The following is a 17802-nucleotide window of genomic DNA, read 5'->3' on the forward strand; positions in this document are numbered from 1 at the left end:
TCCCAACCCCCTCCTCCATACCAACCTCCCTCAGAACCATTTATCTTCCAAATAACAAGAGAATTGTTTATGATACTCCAGGCTATTGTCGTCCTACTGATAGGGGTGATCTAACTCACCTCAAGAAATGTAGAAATCTCTGGCTCTAGATTTTGCAAGTAGGGAAAACAAAGAGAAATAAAGTAAAGTTCCTCACTGAAAGAGCAGCAAAAGAAAATGGTTTCATCGCACAATTAAATTAAACCTATGAATTACCTAAATGAGTTGCAGACAACTAAGTCAGAACAGTCCCATTGATAGTACTAATGAACACATCAGTAATAATGGCCCCTTGAACCCACGGAGTTGCACAGGGCTGAGTAAATAATGAAGACTGAGAAATCTGGACCTGCTGTCATACGTGCAACTACTGCAGTGTGAGTCAGCAGTCCCAAGAGAGCATGTGGAGGGAGAGGAAATTGGGAGGAGGGGAAGTGATACTGGATGTACTGCAGCTGTAGTGAGCTGTATAAAAGAGGGAGAGCAAATCAGTTTAGGTCACAAGTGCTAAGTGCACACAAGCTGGTTGTGCTCACCTCTGGTAAGTGAGTGTGCAGTCTATTGAGGTGTAAAGTCCATTTGTGATCTGTTATCCTAGTTTCTCACAACTGGTCATCTCTCCCTGTTTAGATCCCTCTAGCTGAGATGGAGGCTGTTTCTCTGACGTCTGATATTCAGTCTGAGAAATCGTGGTCGTTAGCACTGACAGATGACTCTTTGCCCGATGATGCAAACGTATTCTTACTAAATACACTGGAAAGCAATGTACATATTCCACACCAGTATTCTGCTTATACCAGGGCTCGAAATACTCTACCACTTAATTAATGTTGTGTAGTTAAAGTAACATTCCTAAGGACTGGACAACATCAAAACTTGCACAACCTCCACCTCTTTGTGATTCTAGGAACTGAAGTGATGAGTCATTATTCCCAGGAGGTCTGAAAGCATCTCCTTAAACACATGGGGCACAACTTGTGATTAACCACCATCACCTTTTTTGTAAATTTCTACATGAAATCACCAGATCGAGGTCTAATTGTGCTGCAGTTCTGATAAGTTAATTCCAAATTCTGCAATCACTGTTAGTAGTAGGAAAGACTGCTCAAAGGAAGCTAAGTATACACAGTCTCCGATCTCTGTATCAAGAAAGGAATGCAATTCAATTTTTTTTTGGTGTCTTACTTCTGATGATAGTTATCTGTTAGACTCTCCTCATTAGAATGGCTTTCAGATAACTATGATAGAGCACTCTAGACATCCAGTGCACCTGTTAAGTTATGCAATGGAGATGCAACTGTTAAAAGTTTATCTATTATCACTAGTTAATTTACCTGCCAGTGTGAGAGCTTCCTCAAGCACTGCCTGAATGCTGACATTGCTGATCTTTTATCTCTGCTGTCTACAAGCTTAGATATTTCATGTACAAGTCAGTCTACTAGTATAACAATTTGAGCTCTCACATTTGGTTGATTAATTGTACTGAGTATTTATTGCATGTGGGATGAACAACAATACCTTGGATCTTTAACACAGTGTAACATCTCATAAAAGTGTTAACATATTAAATTTGACATCCAACAACAAGTCATGATATGATAACAGATAATCAAAAACTTGGTTGAAGATAGGTTGAGAAACTTCAAAGGAGAGGAATAATAACAATTTTGCGAGAGGTTTCCAGACCTTACAGGACTCACTGGTAAACATAAGACCACACACTTCCCAACACTGTATTCACTTGCTACTTCCTTACCCATTCTCCCAATTTGTCTAAGTCCTTCTGCAGACTCCCTGCTTCCTCAACACAACCTTCCCCTCCACATATCTTTATATCATTTGCAAAATTGGCCACAAAGCCATCAATTCTGTCATCCAGATTGTTGATATATAATGTAAAAGGAAATGATTCCAATACTGATCCATGTGGAACGCCTCTAGTCACTGTCAGCCAACCAGAATAGGCACCCTTTATTCTGTCAGTCAATCTTCTTTCCATACTAGTATCTTGTAATACCATGGGCTTACATATCTTGCAAGCAGCCTCATGTGGTACCTTGTTACATGAAAATCCCAACAACATTCACTGTTTCACGTTTGTCTATCTTGCCTGTTATTTCTTCAAAGAATTCCAATAGATTTGTCAGGCCAGATTTTCCCATGCTGACTTTGCCCTACTTTATCATGCACCTCCAAGTACCCTGAAACCTGTGCCTGAATGATGGATTCTAACATCTTCCCAACCACTGAAGTCAGGCTAACTAGCCTATAATTTCCTTTCTTCTGCCTTCCTCCCTTCTTAAAGAATGGTGTGACAGCTGAAATTTTCCATTCCTCTGGAACCATTCTGAATTCTAATGGCTCTTGAAGCATCATTACTAATACCTACATCTTTGGGATGCATCTATTCTGCCCCCATAAACTCCAACCGTTCCTGTTCTGCCATCATCCCAGCTAGTGTCTCCTTCCAATCAATTTTAGGCAACTTCTCTTTCATTCTTCTGTAATTCCCCTTAATGTACACTGTAATACTGGTATGCCTGTGTGACTTCTCCCTCTCAAACTGCAGGGTAAGTCCTGCAGGTTGAAATAAGGTTGCAATCAGTGTGGCAGTTTAAGTTTGGCAGCTCAAGAGAACTGAATTCGAGAGGCGGGATGTCTCTGAAAGTTGTAGGGCTCAAGTTGGTTGCAAGTAGGAAGGGTTGTTAGTATGTTAAGCAACACATGTTTTTGCAGAAACAGGACTCTTCAAGTTAGGGTACAGGTAGCAGAATTATGGATGCAGCTCATGTTTACAAAGAATGAAATAAGGAAAACTATCCAGTAATGTTTTGTTATAGGTGTGTCCAAGGTAATAAAGTCATGGATCTTGGATTTAGCATTGGATGAAATGAGGTAGGAGTTGTATTGAGTGATGTTATGGAATGGAAATAGATGGCCTTAATGTTATATATAATCTGAAGGTCATCACCAAGTAACATTTAAGACCATCTTTATAGAAATACTGTTTCAAGCTCAGGTAATTGCAAGAAAGAATGATGCAGTAGTAAATAGACATTTTAGTGACAATTTCTGCACTGTAATACTATTGGTTAAGCCACCTCATGGTCTAAAGACAAGAGTAGATTTTAAAAGAGACCATGGTGAAATACAGCTGGTTGTCATCTCTGTGTATGTGGAAACTGATGTGTTTGTAGAGGGACTACCATGATAACATGTAAATGAGAAATAGAAGGGAACAGTAAATGCTTAGGTGTCCCTACGTTATTGGTAGAGAACTAATAAGTGAAGCTATTTGTAGTGTGTATTCGAAATAAATTTAGACTGCTCTCTATAACTACTGTAGATAGTCATTGCACAATTGCATTTGGAAATCAGAAGCTGCCCGTCATGAGGGGATGGAGGGGAATTAATGTGCTGGAAAGATTGTAAAAGGATTCTAGGGTGAGAAAAATAAAAGATTTGTTTTTAAGTATTAGCTCACTCTTCTGGAAATGGTAGAAAAGGAAGAGAAATGATTTTTAGTGCAAAAAAAATTAACAAATGAAGGCTTATCAAACAGGAATTCATAGAGCGGTTATAAAGAGGTATATAAGGCCCATGATTTGCTTGGGAGCCTGTGCAGTTTAAGTAGTTTCATAGCAATGAGAAGACTTCTTTTCAAAGCTGATTGTAAATATTGATATCTTTAATCCTCAGAGATACTCTTTCCCATCAGATTTGAGAACATTTTGAATCAACATTTTATTAGCAGTCTTAGTGATGTTAGAGCAGGTATAGTTGCTGAAAGGTTAAATGTGAACAGGTTGAAAGGAGACCTTGAGGACACACTGCATATAGTTACACACATAATGTAATAAAGTAGTATGAGATACATGATGTGACAGACATCTCTTCTTTCACAGTGTAACAGAACAGTCCTTGCCAAGAAATTGTTGGTCAGGCCTCACTTCTTCTAAAACACTTTTACTGACATTTAAGCTGTTCTGACAATTGTCCACCAACAACGGCCTCAGATCCCATATGAAAGAAAAATAATCCCAGGTTTTTCATACTACTCTTCTGTTGAGGCAATGACTTTGTGCTTAATGGTCTCTCACATGCTATTTGTTCTTCCTCAACTCACTCAAATGACTGCATGAGCTACAGCCACAAGTCTTGGGGAGATGTCATCAGGACATCTGATGACAAGCCCAACTCATCTTCATTCAATGATCACTCAAAGCTCCAGGAAATACTCATTGAACACCATGTATTTGAGCAGCCAGAGTATTGATACAATAGCCATAAGTGCCCTTGTTGAGATGAGCTAATCTCACTCAAGTCCTGGGTGAAGAATTTTCTTCTCCTGCCGTTCAATACCTGCTGATAAAGTCCTTACACATGACAAATAATATTCATTCCAAAAAAACATATGATTTTAGAGAAATAATCTTTATATATTCTAAGGTTATAGCTCCAAATTGTCCATCTGATAGGTGACAAAAATAAACAAAGTTAAAGCAATTGATTCCTGTACCAAACACTGAAATCGTGTCAGTCTAGCAAGGTCCTGCACTCATAGATACAATTGTGCCAAAAGTACATTGTGTAATGTTCCATTACTACAAGAACAGAATGGAGGGTAGGATTGCATGCTATAACATTTAACCTGACTTTGGACTTTTCAAACTGGAGTCAAAACAGCACAGTGAATGATCTGTGGATATCAAATGAATTCTGTGATATTATGCATTCCATTTGATGGGAAATGCACAAAGGAAGAGTATTTCTGGCCCTGATTTATATATAAACCCATCTGCTCCTCTCCTTGCCAAAGCACTTGACATTTTCAGGCTAATGTGTAGACTAATGCTTTCATCTGTTGCGCAATAAATTCTTTTTCTCAAGCCAACATTTCTGGATCGTTTGTTTGTCCCTGCTGGATGTGCTTCTGTCGGTGTCATTTCATCATTGACTGTCTCCTGTGGCAGAGTGAAACAGAAATTTAGTTGTGCTATGTTCCAGCTGGTACCAATGACAATGGATACTATTCCTATCATGCCTCATGCAAAAGCATGTGTTTAATGGGCAATGTTGATACCGGAAGCTGATTTTCATGAACTAACAGGTTGTTTAAAATGAAAAACTATTCCCCATTCGTAGATGCAATTCTCCCTGATAATCCTGTGGCACAGATACACTACAGTGGGATCATTTCAACAAAAAGGACAATGAAATTGTTGCAAGTATTTAGAATTTTTGCATTGTTTACTCCAAATTTGGGTTGTCAAGACAAAGAACGCTTTGTTCTTAATATCTGCTATTGAGTTGATTTGAGGTTTGAGCTTCTCAACCTGGGCTGATAAGTGAGAAGAAAATTTTTTTAAAAAGACTGCCAAGGTTAATGCCCTCTCTCTTACTCTAAGACATTCTCAGCCATCCTCCCGAGTGTGTTCTTCTCTGAGTTTTAGTGTTGTGACAGGAGGTCTTGTTACAGGGAAGGAGTACCTAGAGTGGTCTGTAGAAGATGCGGTCAGGCTGGAGTGATGTCAGTCAGGTAGCCAATCTCTGCCCCCTTCAAAGAGGGACAGCTAAGTGGATCCGATGGGGAAAAATATATGTTGTTTGTGGAACTATCCCCCAGAAGTTTAGCTTATGTTGAGGACAGAAGTGAGTTAACTCCAGAGAATGCCAAAATTGTTCATTCAGATAATATGTTGCAAAACATGTCCCTGAATAAGTTCCTATGGATTGAAGCAGGACAGCTTCCGAAATTTACAGTCCAGGGGATGTATGGGTAACTCTAATGAGAGCAGTGTCCACATGGAAAGGGCATGTGACTTCATCTTTGAAGTCATTTGGAACCTTAGCGCTAACACAAGATACACCTTTCCAACAGAGAGAAAGAAAGAATAGAGATTATATCCAAAATATAGAGGTAGTAGTGATATCTAAAACATAGATTGAAATAACAATGTTTAATAATGGTGAAAGAGAGGGAGAGCAAAGTATTACGGTCTTACAAATAGAAAAATACAGTATATCTATTACATACAGCAAATAAGTTTATTTTATCTGATAAGGTAAGCTGGCAGCTACCAATACATTAGGCAAATGAGGAAACATTATCTAAACAATGACAAAAAATTTAACTAGCTGAATTTCAAGTTTTGAATATCTATAGAAAAATAGTTTTTAAGCTATCCCCACCCAGTCATTCTGGATAATGCCAGAATCAGCCATTCTACTGATGGTTTACTTGAACATCTCCAAAATGGCTTTGGTCTCATGATTCTGAGCCTCCAGCTTATTGAATCTCCCAACTCTGTCTCAGTCATTTCTAGATAGGGCTATTATGTACATGTAGGATATGTTGAACTGAGGTTAAAATTTTATTTCTTCTAAGCTAATAGACCAGATTTAAGCCTATTTCTGTCTTTGATCTCCCCTTTACCTTGTGCAGTTTCAGATTTTACTTAAAATATCACTAATTAAAAAGTAAGAAACAGCACAGGCCGGGATAGAGATTCAGCTTGGATGGAAGTATTAAACAATAATAGAGCAACCTTATTTGGCTTTGGTAGAACTAAACATTAGGTGTAGTATCAAAAACAAGATAAAATTTTGCCCATATTTTTTAGATCTGTGATTTTAACTGATTCTCCTTTGACATCAAGCTTACATTTCCTAATGTGTAGAACAGCTAATTAGTTTGTGTTAGTGACTTAAATGGATTCCTGGAAAAATGGCTTCTGATGATTTATTTGAAGATGTTGTATTCCATAATGAGGAATATTGACATATGCAAAGAAGTTGTGATGTTGCATGAAGCAGATAACTGATAGAATTGGCATTGTCATGGTTTGTGTATTGTGCAGATTGCCGACTATTATAAAACACTGTGTCTGTTGCGATTCAGTGTGATCCATTTGTCTTACGCCTAAATAATTGAACATTTCTGTTCAAATGTTTTGAACTTTGTCTTTTCATTGTGTCTCTGTTGCTGTTACTGTAGGTTGTTTTGTTGCATTGATGACCTTATGCATGATTGTGTTCTACATTACCTGCAGCTCAGCTTCCTTCAAATGTCTTTGTTTCCTGTGCCCCATGAATCTGACAGCTTCTTTTCTCCCCTGCAGGCTGAGCAGGTTCAAGAACATGAGGTTAAGAAGGGGATCCAAGAGAAGAACCTTCTCACTGTGAGGAAACCTTTTGTTGGCCGCACACACTCGCTGCCCAATGATAGCTACATGTTCCAGCCTGTCAACCCTGCTCCAATTGAAGGTCTGCAGGGATCAGAGAACAATCCCAAGTCACAGTCAGGTATGTCTCATCCATGGTGTTGAATGAAAGTTTTAAAGATCAGCCAATACTGTAGTTTGGACAACTCATATAGTAACCTGCACAGGAGGATCCAAGTTAAAATTCTAATCCAGTTAATATGACCCAATCAAAAAGTCAAATTCCATTATGATAGCAACTGTTGGTGAAAGGGGAGGGAATCATATTAAATTTGTCGTTTTCCAGCCTGTAATGATAGTGTGTGCTAAGTTATAGTTTCTCAGGCATCTTCACTGTTGTAATTTCAGCATAGCTAATAAGTGCTCAATATTCTGCATTACAACACAGGTTCTATTGACGTGCTTTGTGGCACCTCTCACAGAAATAGTTGACTGAACACAATATTAATACTTCCAAGAGTTTCCCAACATCTGTCAGAGAAAAAAAATGAATACAGGGGAGTTGCCGCCAACTTAGCCCATCTAAGCCCCTACCATAAATATTGCGCTCACTGTGATGGCAACTGAACTATTTGATTAGGTTCCAATCCGCCCTGGTTCAGTTTTCTATAAAAACCTGTTGGATAGTTTACATGTGCTGAATTTTCCTACATAAAAATTGTTCGGATCTTACAATTATTTTGCAGCATTTAACTCAACTTCTAGTTTAATCTCATTCTACTTACAAATCCTTTAAACGTCTTAAATTAACCCAATCTATAATTCTTTCCCTCTGCATCAGTAAGACCCTCCTATGGGCGCAAGCATGCATGCTGCTCTGACAGCGTACAAGACACTGCAGTACAGTGCAGAACAGAGATTCTTTTGTAGATACTGTTTTTTTGAATGAATCTTTTAAACTGAGTTAAATTCTTGCAGGTGGGTATCCAAACAATATTGGTAATTGGTTTATTACTATATATAGAAGAAGATATAGTGAAAAATTTGTTTTGCATGTTTTTATACAGATCATTTCAAAATAGAAATAGATCAAGGCAGTACAAAAGAAAAGCAGAAAAATAATGCAGAATTTAGTTTTAGAGTTACAGAGAAAGTGCAGTCCAAGTAGAAAAGAATAGTTTTACTGGCTAATTCAACAATGTTCATTCCATAGCAACACCACTAAAAAAAAATTAACTGGTTATTCACTAGACAGCGAATTGTGGAATCTTTCTCTTTACAGTGAAATTTGTAGCAAGGATCCCACATTTATTTAGAAGGAAAAGCTTGAAGATTGTCTTGCGGTGGTAGTCTGGTAAATTTTCATTGGTAAAAGACTTGGAAATAAGTTGCCTGGTGTGAAAGCTGACTAACATAGTTAATTTGGTTGAGAACTATTTGTGATGAGAGACCTTGACGAAGGATGGTTAAGGCCCAAATGCTGGGGTATCCGAGGCAAGGATCGAGTCACGGTATGAAACTGGAATGAGAATTGAGCACAAGATAAGACAGTAAATGATATCTCTAGTTGAGTTTGTGATTGAGCACTCAGGTTCCTTTCAGGTGCTCTTTAAATGTTGAATACTTGGCTCCAAAACATGATTGCCGATTAGTGGGACGGTTTTTGAACCTTCAAAGGGACCACACCAGCTATCCATACTCTGGAGAGCTAGAGCATCTAAGCCCCGAAAGCTGACAGGTTGGGTGCATCTCGTAACACTATTAGTTAGAAACATAGTGAATGATTATATTACAAATTGCTTCCCCAGGTTCAACCACATCAGTTCGATCTCAGCCCATTGGTAACAGTGGCTACCTCCAGGTTCCTATGGAGTTGTTTCTCCCTGTCAGCCATCAGAACAGTTTTGATTCTGAAAATATCCCGAAGATTCCTCCCCCTCGGAAACCTCTGAGTGCCCACAGAATGCTGCATAGACAGGTTGGTATCAGTGTTGGAAAGCCTGAGTTCAGCACATCCTTTAATTGACTGATTCCATTTGAAATATTTTCTGTCTGCAGAACTTGCTTCCTGCTTGTGTTGTATAGCTGGAAATATGGAGATGCCTTTAACCTGTGTTTATTTGGATTATTTTTCAGTGCTTTCATTTTCAAGACTAATACAAAAACAGAAGGAGTCACACTTAGTAGGCATGCTTGACTCTAGGTTTCCATCCCCACCTGAGGTTAAAAGTTAATCTCCTGAATCTTCATCGGACTCTTCTGAACAACTTTTATTCATGCATTCTGTTTCTTGTCATTTTGTTCCATGTTTCCATCCAGGATGCAGTTGTGAGCTCACTAGGCCTTAGTATTCCAGCCTGCTATCCCCTTCTTGCATAATATTACAGTGTGTCTATTTGGTGCTGTCTGTTGTGACCATATCTTGTCATCTACAATGCTAGAATGCACCCCTTCTATTACATAGTACACTGAGTGCCCTTCTTGCCTCATTGAATCAGAACTTGCAGAAAAATACCAGGGCAGAATTACTGACATTTCTCTACATGAGTACTGACAAGTTTGGAAAATGAATATTGACCTGAAAGCTGAGATAGCTTCTTTTCACTGACAATTTCTTGAATATGATCTGAAATTTGTGATTATCTCCAAACACCTAAATATAACTATGTTGGTTGGACCTGGTGACGAAACAACATATATATTAATTTCAAAGGAGACGAAGGACTTGAGACACCTAGACATTAGGTTGAACAAGAACACGAGAAAACGGGAGCAAGGGTAGGCAACCTGGCCACTCTAGGCTGTCCCACTATTCAATGTGATAATGGCTGATCCATGTTGGTTCCATTTGCCAGATATCCATGGCTCTTAATCCTCCTCCCTTTCAAAAACATCTTCCAAAATTTTAAGTACTTCTACATAGTTATCCTACCTAATTTTCCGAATTAGAGAATTCCAGGTAGAAGAAATTTCTATGTACTTTAATTTTAGATATCCAGCCCTTTATCTTGAAACTAATGGACACATCTTGACTACTTCCCTATCATGCTGTCTTAAGAACTATTTATTTTGATAGGATCACCACTTATTCTTATAAAATGAAGTTCTTCCATTCTATTTGGAACCAGGCTATCTTATCATCAGAATATTTGCAGTGTCCTCCATGGTGAAGATTATCTTCCTTTTTGTATACCCATAGAAATTCCTTCTTGTATGTCTATAGAAACTTTTACTATTCATTTTGGTATTGCATGAAAAAATACCTCTCAAACTCAATTTTCTCCTTTGTATTGAACTTCAAGTATTTTGCTGCTGGTTCCTGAAACATTCCCAATTCTCTTTTCTACAGTTAGTATTTCCATACCTTATACATTTCAGATTAACTTTATCCTTGACCTTCTTTGTTTATCACAAATGTTTCCTCTTTCTCATGGAACCCCTCTTTTAAATTAGATAAAATCTTGCTGAGCGCTATGACCAAGTTATTTAAATATCTGCCTCTGCTCATCTACTGACTTGGCTGATGCCTTTTTTACCCAGTCAGCAAAAAACAGAAATATTGGAAGAACTCAGTCAGTCAGGCAGCATCTGTCAAAAGAGAAACCTTTTAATGTCTTGACTGAAGTGCTGGGGGAGGAGGGGAGGGTTTACAGTTATCAAAGCAGAGCTGGAGGGAGGAGTGAGATGTAAAACTAATGCCCATATGGCAACACACAAAATGCCAGAGGAACTCAGCAGGTCAGGCAACATCTATGGAAATGAATAAACAGTCGACGTTTCAGGGCGAGACCCTTCACCACGACTGAAAAGTAAGGGGGAAGATACCATAATAAGAAAGTGGCAGGAGGGGAAAGAGGACAGTCTAGAAGATGATAGGTGCAGCAATGTTTCAGGTAGTAGATGGGTGACCACCAGGAGAAGTAAGGGGAGTAACCATTCTCTTCAGCAGTATCCAAAGGGGATACTGCTGACCTATCAGGGCACAGCCGCAGCAGCCAGGCTAATGGCACTGTGGCCACCTCTGAGGCTCAGCAGGGAAGGGTAAAGTCAGGCAGAACAATAGTGATAGGAGACTCAATGATTATAAGATTTCCAGGTATAACGCCAGGTTGGTGTGCTGTCTCTCAGCTCCAAGTGTCAAGGTGTCTCAGAATGGCTACAGAATATTCTCAAGAAGGGGGGTGAGCAGCCAGAGGTCATGATGTATTTTGGCACAAATGGTAGAGGTAGAAAGGAGGAAGAGATCCTGCGCAGTGAATACAGGGAGATAGAGAAGAGGCTGAGAACTGGACCTCCAAGGTTACAATCTCTGGATTACCTCCAGTGCCACATGTTAGTCAGGGTAGGGATAGAATGATAGTATATATGAATGAGTGGCTGAGGAACTGGTGCAGAGGGCATGGTTTCAAATTTCTGGATCACTTGGATCTTTTCTGGGGAAGATATGACCTGTACAAAAAGAGTGGGCAGTGCCTGATCACGAGGGGGACCAACATCCTTGTGTACAGGTTTGCTGGAGCTGTGGTGGAGGGCTTAAACTAAGTTGGCAGGGAGATGGGAGCCAGAGTAATAGGGCTGAGGATGGGACAGTAAGCATACATGTAAATGGAGTGTGTAGTGAGACTGTAAGGAAGGATAGGCAGATGATAGGACAAAATTGCAGTCAGTGGAATGAATTGAAATGTAACAAGGGGCTAAATCAAACAGGGTGATGAATACAGGAATGAAGGTGTTATACTTCAATGCACACAGCATACAGAATAAAGTAGATGATCTTCTAGCAAGTTAGAAATTGGCAGGCATGACATTGTAGGCATCATTGAGTCATGCCTGAAAGAAGATCATAGTTGGGAACTTAACATCCAAGGATACACATTGTATGAAAAAGACAGCAGGAAGGCAGAGGGGGTGATGTGGCTCTCTTGATAAAAAGAGAAATAAAATCCTTAGAGAGAAGTGATATCGGATCGAAAGATGTAGAATCCTTGTGGGTAGAGTTAAGAAACGTAAGAGTAAAAAGACCCTGATGGGAGTTATATACAGGCCTCCAAAGAGTAGCCAGGATGTGGGATATAAATTATAAGAGGAGATAGAAAAAGTATGTAAAAAAGGCAACGTTACAGTAGTCACGTGGAATTTCAATATGCAGATAAATTGAGGAAATCATGTTGGTGCTGGGTCCCAAGAGAAGGAATTTGTAGAATGCCTATTGGATGGCTTTTTAAAGCAGCTTGTGGTTGAGATCAGTAGGGGAAAGGAAATTCTGGATTGCATGTTGTCAAGCTCAATAATCAAACCAGATTTGATTAGGGAGCTTAAGGTAAAGGAACCATTAGGAGACAATGATCATAATATGATAAAATTCACCCCACAGTTTGGGAGGAAGAAGATAAAGTCAGATGTATCAGTGTTACAGAGGAGCTGGCCTAAGTTGATTGAAAGGGGACAGTAACAGGGATGATGGCAGAACAACAATGGCTGGAGTTTCTGCAGGCAATTCAGAAGGTGCAGGATAGATACATCCCACAGATGAAGAAGCATTGTAAAGGAAGGATGAAGCAACTGTGGCTGACAAGGTAAGTCAAAGACAGCATAAAAGGAAAAGGGAGAGCATATAATACGGTGAAAATATTAGAGGATTGGAAGATTGGAAAAAAACAACATAATATAGCAAAAATTAATGGGAAATTAGAAGATTAGGAACTTTAAAAAAAAACAACAGAAAGTGAGAAAAGATGAAATATGAAGGTAACCCAGCAAAAATATAAAAGAGGTTACCAAGTGATTTTTTTTTTCAAATATATGATATATAGAAGAGAGATGAGTGGATATCAGACCTCCGGAAAATGAGACTGGCGAGGTAGTTAAGAATGACAAAGGAATGGCAGACGAATTGAATAAGTATTTTGCGTCAGTCTTCACTGTAGAAAACACTGGCAGTAAGCCAGAAATTTGAGAGTGACGGGGCAGAGGTAACTGTAGTTGCTATTACTAAGGAGAGGGTGCTTAGAATGCTGAAAAATCTGAAGGTAGATAGGTCACTACATCCCAGGGTTCTGAAAGAAGTAGTTGAAGAGATTGTGGAGTCATTCATATTGATCTTTCAAGAATCACTAAATTCTGGAATATTTCTGGGAAACTGGAAAATTGCAAATGTCATTCCACTCTTTAAAAAGGAAGGGAGGCAAAAGAAAGGAAATTATAGTCCAGTTAGCCTGACTTCAGTGGTCAGTAGGATATTAGAGTCCATTATTAAGGATGATGTTTTGGGGTATTTGGAGGCACACAATAAAATAGGCCAAAGTCAGCTTGGTTTCCTTAAGGGGAAAACATACTTGACAAATTTGTTGGAATTCTTTGAGGAAATAACAGGCAGCATAGAGAAAAGAGAGTCAGTGGATGTTGTTTACTTGAATTTTCAGAAGGCCTTTGACAAGGTGCTATACATGACGCTGCTTAACAAGATAAGGGCCCATGGTATTACAGGAAAGATACCAGCATGGAGAGATGATTGGCTGTCTGGCAGGAGGCAAAGAGTGGGAATAAAAGGGGCCTATTCTAGTTGGCTGTTGATGACCAGTGGTGTTCCACAGGGTTCAGTGTTAGGACTGCTTCATTTCATGCATTTGTTGATGATTTGGATGATGGAATTAATGGCTTAGTAGTCAAGTTTGCAGACGATACTAAAATAGGTGGAGGGGCAGGAAGTCTACAGAAGGAGTTAGACAAATTAAGAGAATAGGCAAAGAAGTGGCAGATGGAATATAGTGTGGGGAAGTATATGGTCATGCACTTTGGTAAAAGAATAAAGGCTTAAACTATTTTCTAAATGGGGAGAAAATTCAGAAATCTGAGGTATAGAAGGACTTGGAAGTCCTTGAAGGTTAAGTTGCAGGTTGCATTGGAGGTGAGGAAGGCAAATGCAGGTTGCATTGGAGGTGAGGAAAGCAAATGCAGGTTGCATTGGAGGTGAGGAAGGCAAATGCAGGTTGCATTGGAGATGAGGAAGGCAAATGCAATGTTAGCATTCATTTTGAGAGAACTGGAATGTAAGAGCAAGGATGAAATGCTGAGGCTTTATAAGGTCTTGGTCAGACTGCATTTGGCATATTGTGAACAGTTTTGGCCCTTATTTACGAAAGGATGTGCTGACGTTGGAGAGGGTACAGAGGAGGTTCACAAGAATGATTCCAGGATTGAAAAGGTTAACATATGACGAGTGTTTGATAGTTCTAGGCCTATATCCCATGGGGCTTAAAAGAATAAGGGCGGGTCTCATTGAAACATTGAATATTGAAATATTGGCAGTGTGACAGAGTTGCAATATTGACAGAGTGGATATGGAGAGGCTATTTCCTATAGTGGATGAGCCTAGCACCAGAGGGCACAGACTCAGAATAGAGGAACATCCATTTAGAACAGAGGAATTTCTTTTGCCAGAGGGTGAAATTCATTGTCACAGACAGCTGTGGAGGCCAGGTCATTGAGTATATTGAAAGGAGAGATTGATAATCTTTTTAATTAGTCTGTGCATCAAAGGTTAGGGGGAGAAACAGGAGAATGTGTTGAGTTGGATAATAAGTCAATCAGAAAGGTGGAGCAGATTCAAAGGACTGAATGGCCTATTTCTGCTCCTATATCTTATAATATATCAAATGCAAAGGCTGGTGGGATGTTTTTCACCAGCTTTCAATGGCAGATGTAGGTAATTACTGATTTGCCAAGTAAGCATAGTGCAGCTTACCACTGACATCCCTTCCCAACACAAAATGCTGTTATCAAATCCCCATCATGTATATGTTTTTTGTCATGTACTCATCTTGTTCTGCGTACTAGCTGTCCTGTGTATAGTTTTCAAATGTCCATTGCTTTTTGTGTAATCCCATCCTGTCCTGTGTTGTGTTATCGTGTGCACATTTGAACTTGTGCATAGTTCCCACATATTCGACCACATCCCATGTCCTGTTCTCACATTGCCTTTCCCTTCATTTGTGTAGATATCATGTATCCATCCCATCTTTTGTTCTGCAACATGCAACTATCTTGTCTTGTGGGCTCAATCACCATAATGGAGCAAATTTTGCTGTGACAACCTATAATTTATCAGTGAAACTATTTGCTGCCTTGTTTACAATGATGAATGCACTGATTGTAAATTGTACATTTGTCTATAAAAGATGAAAAGAAAAGTAGATTGACTATTTGGGCCTGCCCAGAAACTCCAGTGCCCCCAGTGACTGAACTGTGTTGGTGTTGCTGCTGGTACTTATGCCTGCCTTATTGTTACAAATATCACTAGTCACTGAAAGAGAACTGCATTTTTCTGTAATGAAAAATGTGTAGTGCTGGGGATTGGGCTCTGGCATTGGTTTACCAAAGAAATTAAGCAGCTGGCTTGCAGGGATGAGGGGGGAGATTTCCAAGAAGGATCAATGTCTCAATCGGTTCTGGGAATCAATGAGGATTGAGGACTGGAGGCCTTGCTATATGAAGGTGGGAAACTCAGGGTTTGTTGGATTGGACAAGTCCTGGACTAGTCAGAAGTCCCTGGAAGATGGTCCCAGGAGAGCTGACTGTAATCTGAGAAGGTAGGAGAGTCAGGATCATTAGGACCAGAGAGTCAAGAGGCCAGTGACTAGTCCTTGTTGGCTGGGAGGCACAACGAGGAGTGGTAATGGGCTGTCAGTGCCGAATGGGAGAGGTCCAGTGACATGTTTGCAGTGAGCGTGGGTTTCAGAAATTTACAGTGGAAATCACATGAGTCGAGCAAGTGTTGCCTAGAATTGCCTGGTCTATTTTTTCTGGAATGATATGAAACAATAGGAGTACGGTTATTATAATGTTTCACTCCTGATAAAATTTATTTTCAACTGCATAATGCTGAAAAAAAATCATTCTAATTGCTAGGTCTTGATGCTCTAAGGATGTGTGTTCGGTGTACAAGTTATGGAGATCTCTGTTAAAATGGATCCTCCTCTCTTGCCTCGATGCTTGTGTATTATGCTACAGCATAGCCACTCCCAGCTCATGAGAATATCACAGTTGCTAAACTTACTCTTTTGTTTCTTCTGTCAGCACACTTTCTACCTGGGAGAACCCAAATGCAGCAAAGATATGCCCTTCTACCTCTTAAAAAATCATTAGGGAATTGTTTAAGCCAAATAGTCCAAGCCAACTTATCTAAGTCATCCTAACCGCACCCCAAATCCTGACTGATTGTAGGCTCACTGTAAACACAAGGTTCACCCCAAAAGATTTTGCTAATCCATTTCTCAGCAGATGCGTGTTTAGCAAACTCATAGCTATCCATTGTTCCAGAAACAAATCATTGGCTTTATGCCTTTATGCTAACACTACATACTTTTTCTATTAGCCATCTGCTCACACCACCAACCTTGACAGGCTTAGTTTACCAATTATTTGGCCAATGGATCAATAGGATACAGACTTTCTTATCTTACAATCCAGTTATTCATATTCAGATTGTTCCTACAAGTGCTACTGCAACCTGACATTTTCTACTTTGCTTTTTGAAGTTTACTTCTTTGTTTCAACTTTTTTTCCTTTTCTAACTGTCTTCTGCAAGAACTCTGCGAGTCAAGCAGCAGTAGTGGGAGGAAAGGAATTGTTGATATTTCAGGTTGAAACCCTGCAACCCAGCGCAGGGTTTCAATCCAAATCATCGACAGTTCCTTTCCTCCCACAGATCCTACTCAACCTGCTGAGTTCTTCCAGCAAATTGTTTGTTGCTCCAGGTGCCATCACTACACTTGCTTGTGTCTCCTTCCTTTTCTAGTTCTTCTCCACTGCTACCTGAGGGTATGCTGGTTACTGTCCCATCATGCAACTAGTACTCTTTAACTCAAAATCTATCAAACTGTTGAAGAGTAATTGTTAAAGTGTTCGAGGAAAATTGAAGATCAAATTTACCCTTACTCAAGGCACAGATGCAGAGAACTCAGTGCAAAATTGCACCCTGTGTTTTTCTCTCCATTCTATAGGATGGCATGATAGTTCAGCATCAGCAATCACCGATCAATTCCTGCCACTGTCTGTAAAGAATTTGTATATTCTCCCCATGAACATGTGGGATTCCTGCAGGTGTTCCCATTTCCTCCCTCATTCCAAAGATGTACGGTTAGCGTTATTGAGTTGTGGGCGTGCTATATTGACATCAGAAGTGTGGTGACACAATCCTCAGACTATGTTGGTTGTTGCCACAAAACGATGCATTTCACTATATGTCTCTATGTACTGTATGTGTAACAAATGAAGTTAATCTTATCCTTATTCGGGTTGATAATGGAAATTTGTAAAGTTGGAGTTACAGTATATCTGGTGTAGGCACACTTGAATCTCCACTCCATAGTTCTATAAATCCTAAGTGCTGCTCTTCAAGAATTGTTAACTCTAATATTATTCCTATTTCATCTCTATCTCAATTTCAATCCTTCTTCCCTACAAAAATGCCAGGAGTCATTACTGAATCAACGACTTATTGGAAAACGGTTAAGTCATTGAGGGTTTTAGTACCTCTTAGCTGGGAAAGTGTCCAAAGTCACTGAGAGTTTGCACATTAATAAATATTTAATGCATTAGA

General features: G+C 39.5%; 1 protein-coding gene across 3 annotated transcripts in view; it reads left to right on the plus strand.

Annotated features, from left to right (window-relative positions):
- The window catches only part of cacna1g (calcium channel, voltage-dependent, T type, alpha 1G subunit), a 363171-nt gene that overhangs the window by 327570 nt on the left and 17799 nt on the right, over positions 1-17802 (plus strand). For 2 of the 3 annotated variants that reach the window (XM_063074200.1, XM_063074201.1), the window contains exons 33-35: positions 670-804; positions 7161-7344; positions 9011-9180. In XM_063074200.1, coding sequence (XP_062930270.1) covers positions 670-804; positions 7161-7344; positions 9011-9180 — 489 coding nt within the window. The remainder of the gene's footprint in view (positions 1-669; positions 805-7160; positions 7345-9010; positions 9181-17802) is intronic. The other variant, XM_063074202.1, reaches the window with a different exon arrangement.

Source organism: Mobula hypostoma, chromosome 22 (assembly GCF_963921235.1).
Source record: "Mobula hypostoma chromosome 22, sMobHyp1.1, whole genome shotgun sequence".
Taxonomy (NCBI): domain Eukaryota; kingdom Metazoa; phylum Chordata; class Chondrichthyes; order Myliobatiformes; family Myliobatidae; genus Mobula; species Mobula hypostoma.